The 18,142-nt window shown below is 40.6% G+C and overlaps 2 protein-coding genes across 3 annotated transcripts; one reads left to right on the plus strand and one right to left on the minus strand.

Annotated features, from left to right (window-relative positions):
- The first annotated feature begins 654 nt into the window (after positions 1 to 654).
- RAB33B (RAB33B, member RAS oncogene family) lies at positions 655 to 6,522 on the plus strand. Its single transcript, XM_079989526.1, has 2 exons — positions 655 to 1,105; positions 2,605 to 6,522. Exons 1-2 carry the CDS (start codon positions 863 to 865, stop codon positions 3,043 to 3,045), a joined length of 684 nt encoding a protein of 227 aa, XP_079845652.1. The 5' UTR covers positions 655 to 862; the 3' UTR covers positions 3,046 to 6,522.
- A 595-nt stretch (positions 6,523 to 7,117) lies between these two features.
- LOC307223506 (uncharacterized protein) lies at positions 7,118 to 17,920 on the minus strand. Of its 2 annotated transcripts, none has more exons than XM_079989514.1 (7): positions 17,787 to 17,920; positions 14,061 to 14,312; positions 11,849 to 11,908; positions 9,901 to 10,038; positions 9,180 to 9,326; positions 8,181 to 8,241; positions 7,118 to 7,408 (listed from the first exon to the last, which is right to left on the minus strand). In XM_079989514.1, exons 2-7 carry the CDS (start codon positions 14,223 to 14,225, stop codon positions 7,305 to 7,307), a joined length of 675 nt encoding a protein of 224 aa, XP_079845640.1. In that variant the 5' UTR covers positions 14,226 to 14,312; positions 17,787 to 17,920; the 3' UTR covers positions 7,118 to 7,304. The 2 variants fall into 2 exon arrangements, with proteins under 2 accessions (XP_079845640.1, XP_079845639.1); XM_079989513.1 differs by lacking the exon at positions 17,787 to 17,920 and adding an exon at positions 16,850 to 17,003.
- Positions 17,921 to 18,142: the final 222 nt, after the last annotated feature.

Genomic DNA, 18,142 nt, shown 5'->3' on the forward strand with positions numbered 1-18,142 from the left:
AAATAAGACACTGTTCCTGCATCTTTTATAACTCTGTAGAAGGGCGATTCAGCAGGTTGACCTGAAGTTTCCTTTTTGGCAGCTTCCTACCAGTACCGAAATTCACTCTCCTATCTACCCAGCTGTTTAAAGGCGCAAGAGCGTGGTCTACTTTTTCACCCTTTTCCATCAGTTGTGGGAGCAACAGATCTTTGCTAGGAAGAGCCCTGTTGGTCCAGTGCCCAGCCGGAAGCTGATGTTCATGGCTTTCCCCACAGCTAATGCCAGAGGCGCTGCAAGTTTTAAAGCTTGGTCTGGGGGGGAATTGGCTTTTCTGGGAACTTTCTGCCCATCAGTCTCGCCGGGTGACTCCCGCTTGTATATCTGGGGACGAGAGAAAGAGACAGCCAGGGGTGGGAAGCGCTCTTGTACTGAGGAGACTGGCACGAGCTTAGCGCTGACCAACAATGACAGCCAGATGGCCGCTGCCGCCCCCAACCCGCCATTTAAAGCCGCGTCCATAACATCCCACTTCTCGCGAGCTTTCGTGTTCCCGTCGTCCCTGTTTCCCCCCCGCTGAGGCGACCGGAAACGCCCCTTTCCACGGCCTCGCCTATCAGGCCCGGCCTATGCCGCGAAAGGGGCGGAGCTGTTCCTCCTACGTGGCTTAACACGCGTGAAGCGGCAGCCGCCGCCCTTAGGTGCGGAAGCGAAGCGGTTTGTCAGGGAGGGGGGAAATGGGCACGCGCGAGCGAGCGACGGGGGCGCGCGGGCCTTTTTCTCCTCCCTGCCGCGACGCGAATCCCTCCGCCAGGTTGGGCCGGAGCGACTAAGCCGCGAGGGACTCGGCGCAGCGGAAGGCGCCTTCGCGGGCCCGGAGGATATGGCGGCGGCCGAGGTGGAGTCGTCGCTGGAGCTGAGCCTGTCGAGCAGCTACGCGGGGCCGGGGACGTTGCCCCCCGCGCGCTCCCGCATCTTCAAGATCATCGTCATCGGGGACTCGAACGTGGGCAAAACGTGCCTCACTTTCCGCTTTTGCGCGGGCCGCTTCCCGGAGCGCACCGAGGCCACCATCGGGGTGGATTTCCGAGAACGCGCCGTCGAGATCGACGGGGAGCGCATCAAGGTGCGGAAAACCGAGGTCGCCTCCTCGGGCTGCTTTTTCCCTGCCAGGCTCAGGGGCTGTTCTGCCGGCTGCCTTGCAGCTGGCGCGTGGTAGATGCAAAGTGCAGGTGTGTGCAGAAAAGGCAGGTCCTTTGCCTCGGCAAGCGACGTCTGCTGAGATTTCCTCTGCTGCAATACTGTTATAGCTGCAGGTGGCGAAAGATTCCTGCACTGCCGCGGGTTGGACTACATGACCCTCGTGGTTCCTTCCACGAGGGTCATCTTATACCAGGCCACCTGGCAGAACAGAAGTGGGCAACTCCAGTCCTGTTGCTCATCCATGCTGTGTGGAGCTGACACACGGTCATTTGTTATACTTGTATCTCAGCTGCTTCCCCTGAATCAAGATTTGTGTTTGCAACAACCTGAGTAAGGTAACTTGAGGAAGCCCCTGGTGAGCTTCATCGCTGAGCCCTATAGTTGCACCTGTAAACATTCTGTTAGTTGCACCTCTGAGCCCCTTGGTCTAACTAACTGTTGTTCATGTGCTGAGTGCTGAACATGTATTAACATCACACAGTTTTGAAGATGTGCTCATATTTAGTCAAACCTGTGGCCTATTGCATCTCCTTATCCTAGTGTTTAAATAAGCTCACAAAAGTTTGCAGACACACAACGCTAGTTTGTTACGGCCTTGCAGAATTCTCCATCCCACCTCTAGCAACATGTGGTTTCTATGCTGGGTGCAGAGAGGTAGAGCTTCCATGCAACCAGCTGCATGGAATTCCTGGTTACCAGCTAGTGCTTACCGTATTTTTTGCTCTATAAGACTCACTTTTTGCCTCCTAAAAAGTAAGGGAAAATGTGTGTGTGTCTTATGGAGCGAATGCAGGCTGCACAGCTATCCCAGAAGCCAGAACAGCAAGAGGGATTGCTGCTTTCACTGTGCACCGATCCCTCTTGCTGTTCTGGCTTCTGAGATTCAGAATATTTTTTTCCTTGTTTTCCTCCTCCAAAAACTAGGTGTGTCTTATGGTCTGGGGCATCTTATAGAGCGAAAAATACGGTAAATGGAAAGTTGTGTCATCCTTATACATGTACAGTATGTTAAGCAATGACACCTCTGCTTTTTAATTGAAATGTAAGCATGCTGATTTTTAAATCACATAGATCCTAATTAAACTTAATTCTCCTCTCACAATGTGAATTTCTTGGCAAGCTCTTAATTCCTGCAATACCTTCATCTACAGTAAAAGACACACAATTACTAATATTTAGTATAACTGTTTTTGAAAAGCTGATGTATAAAAAGGTGTTTGCAGGAAGCTTCACAGCAAAAGTTTTCATTTATGTTTTGTTGCCGTTGCTGAGATATAAAACCACTGACCTCAAACACCCTCATGAACAGAAATCATAGCAATATAAAAGTACTGTTGAGTTAAAGTTGAAATTATGTCTTTCCACCAGCATGAGTGAAATCATTTTTTTTTCTTGTTTCTCTCCCCTTCTCGGTACATCTAGATTCAGCTCTGGGATACAGCAGGGCAGGAGCGATTCAGGAAGAGCATGGTACAGCACTATTACAGGAATGTACATGCAGTCGTTTTTGTATATGATATGACAAATATTGCCAGTTTCCATAGTTTGCCACTGTGGATCGAGGAATGCAAACAACACTTGCTCACCAATGATATACCCCGGATTTTGGTTGGAAATAAATGTGATCTGAGAAGTGCAATTCAGGTCCCTACGGACATGGCTCAGAAATTTGCTGACACTCACAGCATGCCACTGTTTGAAACATCTGCTAAAAACCCTAATGACAATGATCATGTGGAAGCCATATTTATGACCCTGGCTCATAAGCTCAAGAGTCACAAGCCACTCATGCTTAGTCAGCTACCCGATAACACAATTCACTTAGAACCTGCAGTAAAACCCGCCATGCCATGTTGGTGTTAGCTCACACTATTTTTGTAGTCATCACTTTGGTCTGTTTGCCAGTGCTTTGAGAGTATGGTGTTGGTAATGTTCCAGTTTAGTAGAAATTACATTGAATCTGCTGGGCACTTTATTGTATGTCCTCACATCTGGATGTGTGCCACTGTTATCTCTGCACTTTGTTAACTGTGTCGTCTAAATTACTGAAGATTTATGGAAGTTAGATTTGTGAAGCTTGACTCTGGTCCCATTGAAGTAGCTTAGTTCTGAGATCTTTTCTCCACTAAAATAGAAATGTGTAGGTTAGGTCAAATCACTGATGCCTTTAGCATTCAATTTGAGCAGATCTCGGTTCTATAGAAACCCAAAGAGTAGTATGACTTGATAATTTTAAGTGAATTACTTTTAGATAATGTTGTAAATTGATTTGTGAATTGTACTTCTATCATATGTCTTAATCATGCAATGGAATGAAGACTCGACTTGAGCACAAGTGTTAAGTCACCTCTTGCCTTCATCTCATTACTTTACCTAAATTCTAGGTTAGTTAATTATGAAAGCAAGTGAAGCTCTCCGGAGTTTACTTTCTGTGTAAAGTTATGTTTGATGGCCCTCATAGTTTTGTATTCTTCTTTATATGTGAGACAGAAATGACATTGGAAAAATATCCAGGGTTATCTTTTGCACAATAAAATGAAATCATGTGAATCTCATGGAACATTGGAAATTGCATTGAAAACTGAAGCTGTAGTGGATTGTTTATTTCTGATGTAACCACAAGAGATCAGAAAGTATCCACTCAATTGTGGCATTGCTCTGGAGGCGAAGCCATCAATAGGAACGCCAGATCTTGTAGTTCAGATTCTCCCTAAATACTGTAACTTTTTAAAAAGCTCTAACAAAATTCTAAAAATGTATCATTTATATTCATAACATTATGATGTAACTTAAGGTGTATTGTCTGACTTTCATTATTAGCAGTGGTTATAACCTACACAACATACAAAATGCCAAAATGTGAGAGTTGATTGGGGTATTTTTACTACCCCAATGGAATACTATGAAGCAAATGGCCAAGGTAAAAGTCTTAGGAATGCATGGTTTATCCTACTAAAAACAAACAGTGAAATCAAATGTAGACTGTAAATAATATAGGGAAAATCATATGCTATTCTGTGTGGTTGACTCACTATGTTTTGCTTTTGAAATAGCATACAGTAGGAGCAACTGAACTTCAGAATCTACAATTTGTAAAAAAAAAATAACTACTTGTGTGCCTTAGCTATGAACATATGGAAGGGGCGGTCTATATCATCTCATAGTATCAAAAATAAATACATAAAATATGAATGAAAGTGGCTGTTTTCCATAAGTAGTATTTGCAGCTTGTTTTTAGTAACAGTTAAGAGGTATCTTCAAATCTATTTGCAGCACAGAGTGTCTAACTATAAAGTGTTTAGAGATGAACTTACAAGATTTCTTGCTTGATGATTTTGCGTAGACATTTCTGCTATAATAACTGCCCTCCACCTCTGGGCAGCTCAAGCTAAAGGTGTAAGGGATAGGTGGGCTTTCCTGTGTTCATTGTGTAACATGCACTACTGGCACAAGCGCCCGATTCAGCCTTCCAGTACTGAGTAATTGGCAAGTGGAGAAATCCTGGTGCCTATCTTCATCACCTTGCACAAATATAGCTCCAGCCTTGTATATCTATTGTTGCTAATTAGGACCATCACCCATTAAAGAAAGGAATTTGAGCTTTTATTGACTAATAAAATATTAAAGCTACAAATATTGAGGAAGGGATAAAACAGTTCTGTAGAAAATGGCATACGTTATTTGTGTGAATGACAGATAATGGGGGTTGATTTTAATTACATTTAATCTTTGTACTCTTGCTCTTCCCTCCACTTGGAAAGCTCAAGTCGCTAACAGTAATGTGTTATTAGAATCCTGTTAGCAGTGGCTGCCACCTGGTGTTTTTTAAGTATTAAAAACAAATATTTTACAAATCAATCAGTGTTAATCAACTAGGACAGCAGGAGACAACATGGTGCCCTCTAGATGTTGTGGATTACAACTGCCATCATTCCCAGTCAGCTTGACGAGTGAACAGGGATGGTGGTACTTGTAGTCCAAAACATCTGGAGGCTACCACAATGGCTGTTTCGGAAGTAAGCATTACAAACCTTAGTATAAGTGAACCTTGTGTAGGAGTTAATCTTAACTCTGTTGTTCAGTACCATATTGTAACCTTTTTGATCCTCATTCTTTATTTATTTCACATGTGTCCTACATTTCACATTTTGTGGTAGCTTACGTATAACTTTTGGTTACATAAAAAGGGAAAGCAATGAAATTCAAGATACCGTTACATATTATTCTAAGAGAATGGAGTATCAGTATTATAGGCTAACACTTAAAGAACAATTGACTTAATATTCCAAATCCAATTTGCTTATATCTACTGTGTGCTGCTTATTAAATGTCTTACTAAGTTTTAACCTTTACTGTAATGTTATTGAAGGCAGACATATTAGTACAATTACTGTAATTGTAATTGCCAAATACTAGGTGCTATTCTGTTGTACATTAGCATAGTGAAGTATAAAACACTAGCTTTTATGTTTAGGAAAATCTATTGATTGCACCTTAATCAGTAAAATGCAAGGAACACAATCCACTTGCATTGTGGGCCAAATGTGTGAGAGGATTGTGTCCAAGTTTATATAGAATTATTATTATTTTGCTTATAACCAGAAGTGACAGGGTTTTTCTTGTTTAGTTTTTCTACAACACTTGAAAAAGGGAAGTTCTTTTTACTCTGTTTTGTGTCTTTACTTTTGGTTTATGCACTTTCTAGAAACCATTTATTTAATACGAAGACTCTTCAGTGATTTTTAATGAAAAAATGTTCATAAATGTATATTTCTAAAATATTTCTCAAATATAGTTTACACTCCTCTTTAGAGGACTCACCTGTTTACTTCATTTTCTTAACCCATTTAAGTAAAAGATAGCTTTTAATGCAAATGTAATTATAATGTGTGCATTAAATCATATCCTAAAGAAAGTAAAAAATAAAAACCAGGGTTTTATAATCAGAAGGAAGAAGGTGTTGAAGAATAAATCATGTGGACACAACATATAGGACAACATCCCTGTATTGCTCCCAGGATAGGTCTGGTAACTAATGTTGGATTGAACCCATAAATACTGATAAAATGGTTATTTTGAAACTGTTTAAACTGCTATAGTATAGTATAGAATTGTTCTATCTTATTATTGCAAAATAACATTGAGCATTGTCATCTTATCAGCACCGGTTACGTTGATAGTATCTTAAACAGAGTGTTGTCAATCCAAAATGCTTCCCCATTTAATAATGCTTTACCTACAAAATGTCAGTTGTTCTTTCTAAAATCAAAAGGAAAGATTTATTTAAATTACCACAAGTATGTGCCACTGTCTTAAACTAATAAATGCTAGCAAGTAAAATTCTGCTTTTGTCTCATTTTTCCCCACTGTAATTGCCTGTCAGTTAGAAACATTCACATTGTTATGAGTGTTGTGAAGCTTCCATGTCCTGAAAGATTCTTGCTTGCCTCAGGCAGCTACACCTATGGCTATTTAAAAAGTGTTTTATTTCTGGAGTTATATGTGTATTTGTCTTTAAAAAATGAATCTGTGGAAGAGAACCAATGGGCAAGATGGGATATGTTCAAATTGATTTCTTTAGTTTAGGCCAGATGGAGCATATGATATGAAAGCTGATGCCTCTTTAATGAAATACTAATTCCATACAAAACACAATCCATAAATTCTAACAGGGGGCATTGGTGAAATCATTGGAGTAGAGTGCATTGGCTAATATTCACAGTATTTAGCTGCCCACTCTTTGCTTTCTGTGCTAGCAGTGAAACCAGTTATCACACGGAATCTTATGGTTTCTGCACACCATTCTCATTTGAACAAGCAAATTTGCATTTGGAAGACTCATTTGCCCATGACAATTTTTCTGGTTCAAAGGATGCTTGCTATTATTGAAGATTCTATTACACAGCAGGAGTCAAATAAACACCATGGGGCTAAATTAAAATTTATGAAAATAGAATTAAGTTTATTAACTGTACAGAAAATAGGTCACCAGTCTTGAAATTCTGAGGATCTCTTCAGAGTGGTCAGTCATTTCTTAACTTTTAAGAATTGTACAAACGTCTCAGTAACGTTCTTAAGTTATAAAGAGCTTTTTAAAAAACTTATTCTCCTAGAATTTATATTTAAGTCATCCTGATATACGGAGGTGGTTTGGGCATATCATCATCAGCTTCCATAACTAAATCTGAAAGTTTTACAGGAGAATTAAAAATTGTATCCACTTGACCTAGAATAGAAAACACACAGTGAGCATATGTAGCTGCAGAAAGCAAACTTTGCCTTGATTACATGTGCTAGTTACATGCAGACTAGACTATTGTAATACACTGGTTGTACATGGGGCTGCCTTTGAAAATGGTTTAGAAACTTCCACTGCTGCAGAAGGCAGCTGCCCAGATTCTTGCAGGGATCAGGCATTGGGAACACCTAATACCCATATTTTACCAATTGCATTATCTGCCAATTCATTTCTGTGCCCCATTTAAAGGACTGGTTTTGACACTTAACCTAGCCCTAGACAATGTAGGGCTTTATTTGAAGGACAGCCTACACTCTCAGAAATCTGCCCAGGACGGAACATTGGCTTCAGAGGCCTGGCCTTGGTCCACCATCAGTATCTTATTGTGGGCACCAATGAGACATATTTTTCTGTCTTCCTCCCAAGGAATATTACCAGGGCTTTATTTTTTAATTTTTTCTGTTCTACCCCACTATTGATTAAAAGAGCTATGTTGGGTTTTACAGTTCAAAATTAATAAGAACAAATTAAACTAAAACCAGCAGTAAAGTAATGTGCTGGATTTTATTTTTAACCACTACTGCCTAGTTTTTGTAATTGTAGTTAGATTGCTTTTATGGAAATGGCTTTTAATTATTATGATGATTTTAAATAATATTTATATAGCCCAAATGTCTTCCTTACATATTCATTATTTGACTTACATATTTAGTAAATCCGAAATTAATTTTCAAGTAAAACAGTGAGAACACCTACATACCAGATGGAATGCAAACTAATTCCGCAATTTGTAGCTGGTCTTCATTAGATTCTAGCCGTTCCTAAGAATGAAAGCATGAGATTGCTAAATAGGTTCACCTGAGAATAGCACTGATCTTAGAATGTGCAGTCTTCGAGACAAAAACGGTTTCATTTTGGAATTTGGCTACCAAAAGTAATTGCAATGGTATAATAATGAACAAGACTAAAAATAAAAAGTTCTGCAGTTCAAGAAAAAGAAGCTATTCGTCGTATAATGCCCAAGACAGTTTACCGTATTTTCCTTTACAAAAGTATTTCTTAATTTTTTTGCAGCTACCATCATCATAATTAAGATATTTATTTCAAACCATTTACATTTAATAAACCTGATAACAAGCTGAACAAACATATCTAAGAGATGCATAAATATGGCACTTATCAAACAATGAGAGGTCATCCTTAGAAGTGGTAAATGCTACATAATTGACAAATCTTAAACACAAGCGGTGGCATTCACTCAGGGTACACTGACTGAAATTAATGGAACTTATTTAGTCAAGTTCATTAATTTCAAAGGATCTACTCTGAATTAAACTTAGCTGAATACCACCCATAGAACTGTGAACCTAGTAAAAAACATTTCATGCACAGACCTGTCAAGAAAAACATGCAGAAGGGGCAGTTATATACAATTTATACCCCACTCCTTAGGAAGTGCACAGAAGCTTATATAAGGATGGCAGTTATTTACCATCAAGCACTGATGAGGTTCATAGTTGTTTAGTGTATACAGTGCTATAATATGAGGTGTCCACAAATCATTTTTTTCCAAATGACAATTCAAAAAATTAGTTTTGTGTGCATTTTGGGCTTAACTAGTTGAAGAGGGGTGGGTTAAGGAAATACGGCAACGTCATATCAAACTGTCCAAAAATGTTTTTACAGAATCCCAAAAGGCTTTCCTTCCCAGTACAAGACAAGTAAACCCACCATTTTTAATGGCAATGTTGCTACTTACAAGTCCAGTGACACTGTCATAGCATGAACAACGTGGAAGACTTCGGCAACTCAAATAAGCAATAATCAGCACAATAAAAGCACTGAAAAGCGATGCAATCAGTAGTGTGATGTTGGCTCCTTCTACAAGTTTACCAAGCACAAATGCCTGCAACACAGAAAATGAGCACACACACCCTTTATCCAACCTTAGAAGTGGTGTGGGTATCGTTTTTAAAACACCTGGACATTCTCTTTTTTATATTTTAATTATTTTACATGAAAAGGAATGACAAGTGAAAAACAACAATAAATAGTAATTGATAAATAGTTGAGGAACCACGTATATGATTTATACATATATACAAACTGATGGTGTCAATTAATATCCTCAAATTGGGTGGATAAAATGAAAGTAATATATATAAGGCAGACCAAACCCTGATCTGCCCCCAGTGCCTGTGCCAGTAGGAGGCATCCTTTACTATGGAACTCCCAACAATACCTGCCATAAAAGGCATTTCAGGACCAAGAAGGGAGCAGAGTTGAGCCATCCAATGATTTTGCCTCTGCTGTGCCAGCCTGGACCTTGTTCAGTAAAGAAACACACAGAGATTTTCCTGCACCATCTTCTGCCCTAACTGATGTGAGTGACAGACCTTTGGGTGTGCTAGTTACTCTGTCGCTCCTAAACTGTGTGCAATGTATTCAAAAGGGCAGAAACTGGATAGTTTGATACTTACAACGGCTGGGTGATGATAAGAGGACACATTGTCAAACTCTTCATATTTTTCACCATACTCTAATGTTATAGACGTATAGATGATTACAAGTAGAGTGACGAAGCAGGAAAATACAGAAGCAATTATCATTGCATTCACCTGTACAAAAGGTATGGGGATAGAGAAGACCAGAGTTAAATTTGGGCTTCAAGTCAAAGGATGAAAAATAGTTCCACATATGCCTCTTATGCAATCTTTGTACACTACAGTAATTTATTTTCCAGAGTGTCTTTGAGGGAACATGCATTCACAATACAATTTCCGAAATGTGGGTATGAATCAGTGAAAATCAAACCTTTGCTTTCCCAATTACTGTAAATGGAAATCAACATACTTATATTTATATTTCATCTTGTGTTTTTAGGGAGTGTGTGAAGGTGTCTGATGTTTTAAGCCTATTCCCACACATGCCTTTCTTGGAAGCAAGATCAATTTAAATGTATGGGACTTTCTTAGAAGCAATAAAGCTGCCAGAAAGAATACATTTGAACAAAAAGTACTGAGCAAAGATATCTGTGGATTTGGGCAATCAACAGAAGGGATGTTACCAAGGCAGCCAAGAAACCAAATAGGTAGAAACCATTCAGATTTTCTAGGAAAGCAGCATAGTGGATCAAAATAAGTTAAGTGGGGAATGTTGTGCTGCATTCATTAGAAAGAGATTGGCTGACCCAGCTGCTGGTCTGGTCTGTTCCACTTCTGAGTGAGCAAAGGACCCCTCCAGGAATCACACAAAATCACACAATTTGACATTACCATCCAGTCTAGATTTGAGAAGGTGATGGTGACCAGTTGCAGCAGAAAAAAGATGGTCAGCTGCTGTGTTTTCCCAGCAGGTTTTAGGCTTAACTAAGACCCATTTCTACTTCAGCCATTACAATCATCACCCAAGGTCAGTTAATGCTCAAAGTATGGATGATGTGCATGAATCTTTTAAACATCCATGTCTGGGAACTCCAATTATGGGTGTTTAAAAACATGCCCAAAAACTACCATTGTGCTTGCTATGTAAAGGGGATTGAAGGCCAAAGGTGGAAAAGGTGGTTAGGAATTTTATTCCCTCCCCTTTAACATAAATAATAATTTTACATATGTATAGATAAAATTTGTGCCGTGTTTTCTAAAACATGTATATTCTTACCTTTCAACTGTAATGTGTTACTACAATCCAGCCATTTGGAGCAACACAGAGAGAATGATTGATGAATTTAGAGACAGACTGAAGAAATTTTGAACTGCTGTTGAAGTGGTCCTCCTTGAGACCTTTAATCTGTTGTGGTTTTTAAACTCTAAACCCCAAAATCGTACATGTATGATCACTTTAATTGTAGCCTATGATGTATATCTCCAAACACTTCAGGGCAGAGATTAAAGTTTGTTGTTGCTTTTTGTTGGCCTCCATCTGTCTCGAGGGACAATGGAGTGTGCCTTCGGGGGTGAAGTCAAACCACTGTGCAGCACCAAAGTGACCTCCCAGGGGTGCAAGCCTGGGCAGTGTGTATGGGGGTCCTGGGCTACCCATATGATAAGAACCTCCATCTCAGCCTTGTTGATGTGGTCCCAAATGAAAGTAGAGCAATATGTTTGGCACCAACGTGGCTGCAAGAGTTGCTGGAAGGAGGCATACAAGGTGCCATCCAACCATCTTAGGGACTCCACTCCAGATTTTTGTAGAGTTTACTCTTTAGCCTTTTCTTTTCCCAAATATACCCTGCAAAGCAGCAGACATTTAGGATCAGAGTTTTCCTTCTCCTAGATGGGCTACTTTCCCATGTTGATGAGCCCCATCTGCCCCACAGACATGAAGTAAAAGTTATGTAAATAAAAGGTGTATGTATTTATTACTTATAGAAAGTCGGCTGTATGATTTGTCCCCATCCACTTTAAACAAAATACAATAGAAACATACCAAAACAGGATTCTTTCTCATTGAAGAAAACAAAGCCATAATTCCAGGAATAGCCATAAACTACAAAACAAAAGGTAAAGGGGATTAAGTTGGGGGGCAATGCCCAACTTTAGCATATAAAAAGAAGTGAAAAAACATTAACTTCAGGAAGATGAAAACAAACTACAGGTTTTATTTTATAGTTTTAACTGATTTTTACTTTTTTGTTACATCCCCGTAAACCACTTAGATATGATTGTAGTTAAGCAGTGTATAAATATACGGTAAATACACTGGTTGGCAAGTGGTTTCTAAGACACCAGCTCCCGATCAACAACCAGCAGATCTATGAAGCACAAAGGCTGAACGTGGTTTATTCCATAGTAAGTAAACATCTTTCCTTTAGGCACGATTTCAGAGAAGGTCATTTTGACACCAGAGAGGGAACGTAATTGTTCAGCTGGCTGTTAAACGTGGGCTGGAGATTCTTGGTCAATTTCACCAGATGCTTTTTCTTATATAGGTGAAAATGTGATTGACACATGAGGATAGTAAAGTAATCGACAGCTATCAGATCACTAGCCCGCCATGCTACAAGGGCAAGGAGTTGGGTATGTGAAACACACAAAGGAGGCATATTAGATGTGCACCTTTCAAAGTGTAAATCATACTTTCACCCATTGCATTTCTAACATTAGCTTGGGACCCAAGAAAAGAAAAAGTAAAAAAAATATTACAGCAAAGTGATTGTACCATAGTAAAATGCTGCCACTAAATTATTTGAAGTCACTACTAACAATCCCAGCTTCTTCTTGCTTGTAGCATCACCACCACAGCTCCCATGTACCACCCTAAAATAGTGTTTGTAATTACTACAATCAGCTAGTATAATCTGAACAGTTCAGCTTCTGCAATGCAATTTTCTCCCGGAAATCATTCACTTTTCTCAGTCCTGTTCTCCCCTCCTGAGGTAAAGTAGAGGTCCTACAAGTATCATCCACTCTCCCAATTAGCCCCACCCACTCAAAACACCAGCTTCACCTATGGGTGCCCCCTCCTTTCAACTTCACTAGCTAAATGAAATCTCCATGTTCAAAAGCAAAATATTTCTGAATATCAAATGTGGAAAACAAACATGTCCCCCTCGTAAGTTCCTGCAGGCAAAAATGTAAGACAGTGCCGTCTTGTTATCAGCCCCACAATTATGGAATTTCTTCTAACTCACAATTTGAGTTTTCAGCCCCAGGTGAAGAATCACTTATTTGCCCAGGCTTTTGGAGGCATCTACTACACTGTTGATTTGGATTTCTATTGGTTTTAATGTAACCTGCTTAGGGTTTGCCTTGGCATTTAAGAACAGGTGGGAAATAGTTTAAATATATAAACAGAAAAAACTTCCCATTGGCATTTGACTGGCCACAGCTGGAAATGGAGCACTGGAGAAGATGGAGATAAGCAACTAGCCTAAGACCACAAGCCATATGAAGTGCAAACACCATAAATCATTTCCCCCTTCCAGTTATTTTATCTCCAAAAAACATTAAATTCTCCTATGTTTCCCAGGAGAAAGAAAAGTCCTCATTCTTCTCTCACCCAGACCAGTCCAGAGCATTCCTTCTGTGAGCCCGATCTTCAGCTCCCCCACTTCCAAATTGAGGAGATGCAAGTCAGATATCAAAGGCAGCTGCAGTCACACTTGCCCTCTAGGCCAGGCTTCCTCAACCTCAGCCCTCCCATGATCCTTAGCTAGCAGGACCAGTGGTCGGGGATGATGGGAATTGTAGTCTCAAAACATCTGGAGGGCTGAGGTTGAGGAAGCCTGCTCTAGGCTCTTACCACAAAACAACTAGGCCAGCACTCAGGGACGGCCCAAGGTGTTTCAGCACCTGAGACCAAATGCTCTGCTGTCACCCCTGCAATGGGGGAGGGACTCTTTAAGGGCATATTCTCAGCAACAGGGGTCTCCCAGCGGCTGGGCAAAGCCCCACGACACTGTCCAGCAGAGGGGGGAGGAGAGATCTGCTGGCTTGTGGAATATAGAACCACAAATTACCTAGAACAGTGAACAAATTCCCTGTATCATACTAAATTGTACAACCCTCCCTGCTGTACTTCCGAAATCTACTAAATACTTTTTTTATTGCAGCAAGCATTTCAATTGAAATTTGATTTTATAACTTTATACATTGTTAATAAAAAGGGTGTGTAGGGGGATAGAGTTTATATAGCTTACCACTCCAGCCCAGATGGGTATCCTAGATTTGCTCAGTGCTGAGTCCCTTCTGAAAGCACCATCAATTAATCCACCGATGATACAAACTGTAGCACAAGCTATCTGGAGGAGCCCCAACAGAACCATACTTTTCTGATTGAAGATGAAATATCTGTAGCGATCCATTTCAGCTAATCCACCAGTTGCCACGTCTGTTCAAATTGGGAAGAAGCACGGAGGTTGTTCAAGAGAAGGCTGCCCTTGTGGGTTTTCCTGAACAGAAGATGCAAGAAAACTCATAAGCACTTCAACAAGCATCATCTGACAAATTGTTCACATGCCTTTCCATTAATAGTATGGACAATCTTCCAATATCCAGACGCATTAAGCTTTGGATTCTCTGCATATGGAGAGAGCTGGACATCTTTATCCAGTAAATATGTAATTAGAAAACATAAACAAAAACTTAAATGGGCTGGGATGATGGCATTTTTTAAAAAAACAAAGACATATTTATATCTTTAGGAGATCCCTATATTTGATATCAATATAGAAAACATGGAACTTTCAGGTTTAAAATATACTGATGCAAAACTCAAATAGTTCATTTGTACCCATGTTTCCAAATAACAAAAGACAAAAGCAAACAAAATTCCAAATAATACAGATTTCTTATCTTCACACTTCCATTATATGCAATAGATATCACCAGAAAAATACATTAGAGTTTTAAAAAATGAGAGAATCTGCAGATACAAGACTGTCAAGAAGAAATAGTTCTGTGCTTGCTGTGTGTTTGAGCCTTCCACCACAGTTTTGCTCTAGAGAATGGCTGGAAACAGATTTGCAGCTGAAAGGTCAGAGAGCACTGTGAGTTGGCTGAAGAATATTGAAGTACAGACTCTCTTGGGAGATTTGGTGTAAGATAATGGATAATGCTATGAAAGAGCACCTGTTTGCCTTCATTTCTGCTTTGCTTTTAGCTTGTAAATAAGCTAAATATTATGAGGACACCCTCCAGAGCTCTCCTGTTCCAACAAACCCAGACACTGTAGCCATATCCCTGATACTTTTTTGTGGGATAACCAATCTCATATAACCGACATACTTAAGTCTAATTAATGCATGGAGGGCTTAGCTCACCTTAGAAGCGACTAGGTAATCAAACTTTTGTTTCCCTGCAGTCTACTTGAGAAGCTCACCATGTGAAGAGATTGCACTGGTCCTGCTCAACCGCATGGCTCTTACAGGACACTCATATTCACATATTAACAGTTTAGGAACTTTCACCACTGCAACTAAGCCAGGTTTTACTGCCTGTGCAACCTTTTCTGAATGCTGTATAGAAAAGCACATGAATCTGACCTTTGGAGAGTTTGTAAGTAAACCATTTTAACTTACCAAACATGTGGTAGTTTTCTTTGCTAGGAGAAGAGGGGCGTTTTAGAACTCCCAATCACCTATGTTAAAGGTTTAACAGCCTATATTTCCATGTTTTACTTAGTGGCATATTTTGTTATTTTAAATCTGCTGAGGTTCTCTCACCGAAGAGTATTTGCCCTAAACTTTATCTTGGCATCCAGGAATTCTCCGTTCACATATCTATTTTTTCCTTGCACCAACACTTCTCACCACGCAGCAGTGGTGCAGTGAGATAAAGTCTTGTCCCAAGGGCACCACTGCCACTCTGGGAAGTGCAGTGCCATTATCAATTTTGAGGAATAGTCTTTGATCTAAGGAAAGCAAAGCAGCTGTACTTCTCTTCCTGCTCCTGCCCCATACAAGTGAGCTACTGGCAATGGAAATATCTCTGTTAGTCTGTTGCAGGAAACACAAGAGCCTTCTGGCACCTTGAGTATTACCTAATTGACCAAGAAGTCCAATTTCCCCACATGTGGCTTGAATTGAAATAATGGGCTATTATTCTCCTTCAAGTGTCAATTAAAGCAAACATTATATATAGCACAACTAACTTGTCATAAGGAGTGCTTTGTATCTAACCATTTTATGTATGTTTCCAGCATTAATCTTGTCATAGTGTGTATTTTTTGCCATTTCATTTCCCATTTTAACCTGTCTTACAGTTTACCCTCCTCCACCATACCATACACGTATATAAAAATTATACCTATTCCTGCCAATTTAGGAGAACGTGCATCTGATGAAGTGGACTCAGGTCTGCAAAAGCTTGGACCATAATATATCCATTAGTCTCCAAGTTGCCACAAGACTTGTTTTGGCACTGGGATGTGAAACTTGCCACGAGAAAGGGCAGCTCCACACTCAAAGGATGAATTGTGTGTTGCATAATAGGAGACACTGTTATTGCTGATCTCTCTTGCAGAAAGTCCCCACCACCACCATCGAAAGCTAAGTTTGTGAATAATCCTTCTTTTTTTTGTTTTTAAAGTGTTTAGATATTTCAGAATCTACAGCTGCAGAATTATTTGTTATGGAACGTGGGAAGTGAAATAATCTAAGAAAGTTCTGTGTGTGATTGCAAAAGGAGGGGGAAAGTCAGTGGACTTTATACACTTCATGCAGGAGAAGCAGGTGAGAAGAGGGAAGGAGCACTTCAATTTCAGGTGCACAGGAAGGGCAATTTATCAAAGCGGAATTCAGCTCGTTTGCTCTCTTTGGAAAGTACCTGGCTGCCTAACCTCAGCTCGCTCGCTCGCTCCCTCCCTCGGGCAATGAAGAGGAAGTTGGAGAAAGAGGAGACTTGAGCAGTTTGCACCTCAGGGCAACCACAGAGGAAGGAAAGCAAAACATACGCAATCCCAGAGTAGAAGAGAAAGGCACTTACTTACCTCAGCCAGCTTTACCTCTTCCTCTTTATGAGAGACCCCTAGACAGGTGCGCTGGGGTGGGGATGAGTCACCCAGGGGCTGGCTCTGCCTTGAAAGCCCCATGCAGTTCTCACTGCAGCCTGCCCCACCCCTCTGTTGTTTCAACCAGCCCAACCCTCTGCAGGTGACAACCTTCCTTGTTGCCTCCCCGCTGCATGCTTTAACTCCTCATGTGCCGCCCTGTGGAAGTACTGGCTCCTCAAACAACCTAGGTTGATGGAGGGCACTTGGGAAGTTCCCCAAAGATGGCTTTTAACCGCTGTGTGTGTGTGTGTGTGTGTGTGTGTTGTGTTAAGCAGGGCTTACCCTGCTGGATAGTAAATTCTTATATTCTTACAATTTTGTGTCAGTTTATATAGACCTAGGTTACCATAGCCACACCCTTTTGCTTCATATTTCAGCCTCATCTCTAACTACTGAAGATAAATGAAAGTGAAATGGGATGGATAAATAATAATAATAACAACAACAACAACAACAACAACAACAACAACAACAACAACAACAACAATTTATTAATACCCCACCCATCTGGCTGGGTTTCCCCAGCCACTCTGGGCAGCTTCCAACAAAATATTAAAATACTGTAATGCATCAAACATTAAAAGCTTCCCTAAACAGGGCTGCCTTCAGATGTCTTCTAAAAGTCTAGTAGTTATTGTTCTCTTTGACATCTAGTGGGAGGGTGTTCCACAGGGCGGGCGCTACTACCGTGAAGGCCCTCTGCCTGGTTCCCTGTAATTTGACTTCTCGCAGTGAGGGAACCACCAGAAGGCCCTCTGCACTGGACCTCAGTGTCCGGGTAGAATGATGGGGGTGGAGATGCTCCTTCAGATATACTGGATGGTCCATATAAGTATAATTGGTAAAGAGAGAAGAGCCTGTTTATCTCTGTTACCTGAGAGATTTCTTCAGTAAACAGTTACGTTACTCATGTGCATGCCTTATGGGTCAAGATGAACCAGGAGAGAGGTTTGCTTAACTGTTTCTGTCTCAGTCAATTTGTCTGTTCAGAATCAACCAGAAATAACCAAGTGCTATTTTGCATGGATTTAAATGAAAGGGTGGGCTGGGGGGAGGGGAGGAGAGAGATTATAATGGCCGCTCACCCTTCTCAGGTGGGTGGCGGTTGCAGACCTTTGCCCCACCCACCATCCCCAGCAGCAGAAGCCCACTTGTGGCTGGCTATTAAGGAATGCTCTGGCCACCAGAAAGTCAAGATAAAATGGGCCAATTAGAGGCCCTGCTAGAGAG

Source organism: Podarcis cretensis, assembly GCF_951804945.1.
Source record: "Podarcis cretensis genome assembly, chromosome: 9".
NCBI classification, from domain to species: Eukaryota; Metazoa; Chordata; class Lepidosauria; order Squamata; family Lacertidae; genus Podarcis; species Podarcis cretensis.

Excerpts from the sequence above, each read along its gene's own strand:
- RAB33B (XM_079989526.1), top strand. The coding sequence starts at position 863 with ATGGCGGCGGCCGAGGTGGAGTCGTCGCTGGAGCTGAGCCTGTCGAGC. Across the intron at positions 1,106-2,604 it reads TCGACGGGGAGCGCATCAAG|ATTCAGCTCTGGGATACAGC; the intron begins GTGCGGAAAACC and ends CGGTACATCTAG.
- LOC307223506 (XM_079989514.1), bottom strand. The coding sequence starts at position 14,225 with ATGGATCGCTACAGATATTTCATCTTCAATCAGAAAAGTATGGTTCTG. Across the intron at positions 10,039-11,848 it reads TGAGAAAGAATCCTGTTTTG|GTGAATGCAATGATAATTGC; the intron begins GTATGTTTCTAT and ends CCTTTTGTACAG. Across the intron at positions 7,409-8,180 it reads ATTAGTTTGCATTCCATCTG|GTCAAGTGGATACAATTTTT; the intron begins GTATGTAGGTGT and ends TTTCTATTCTAG.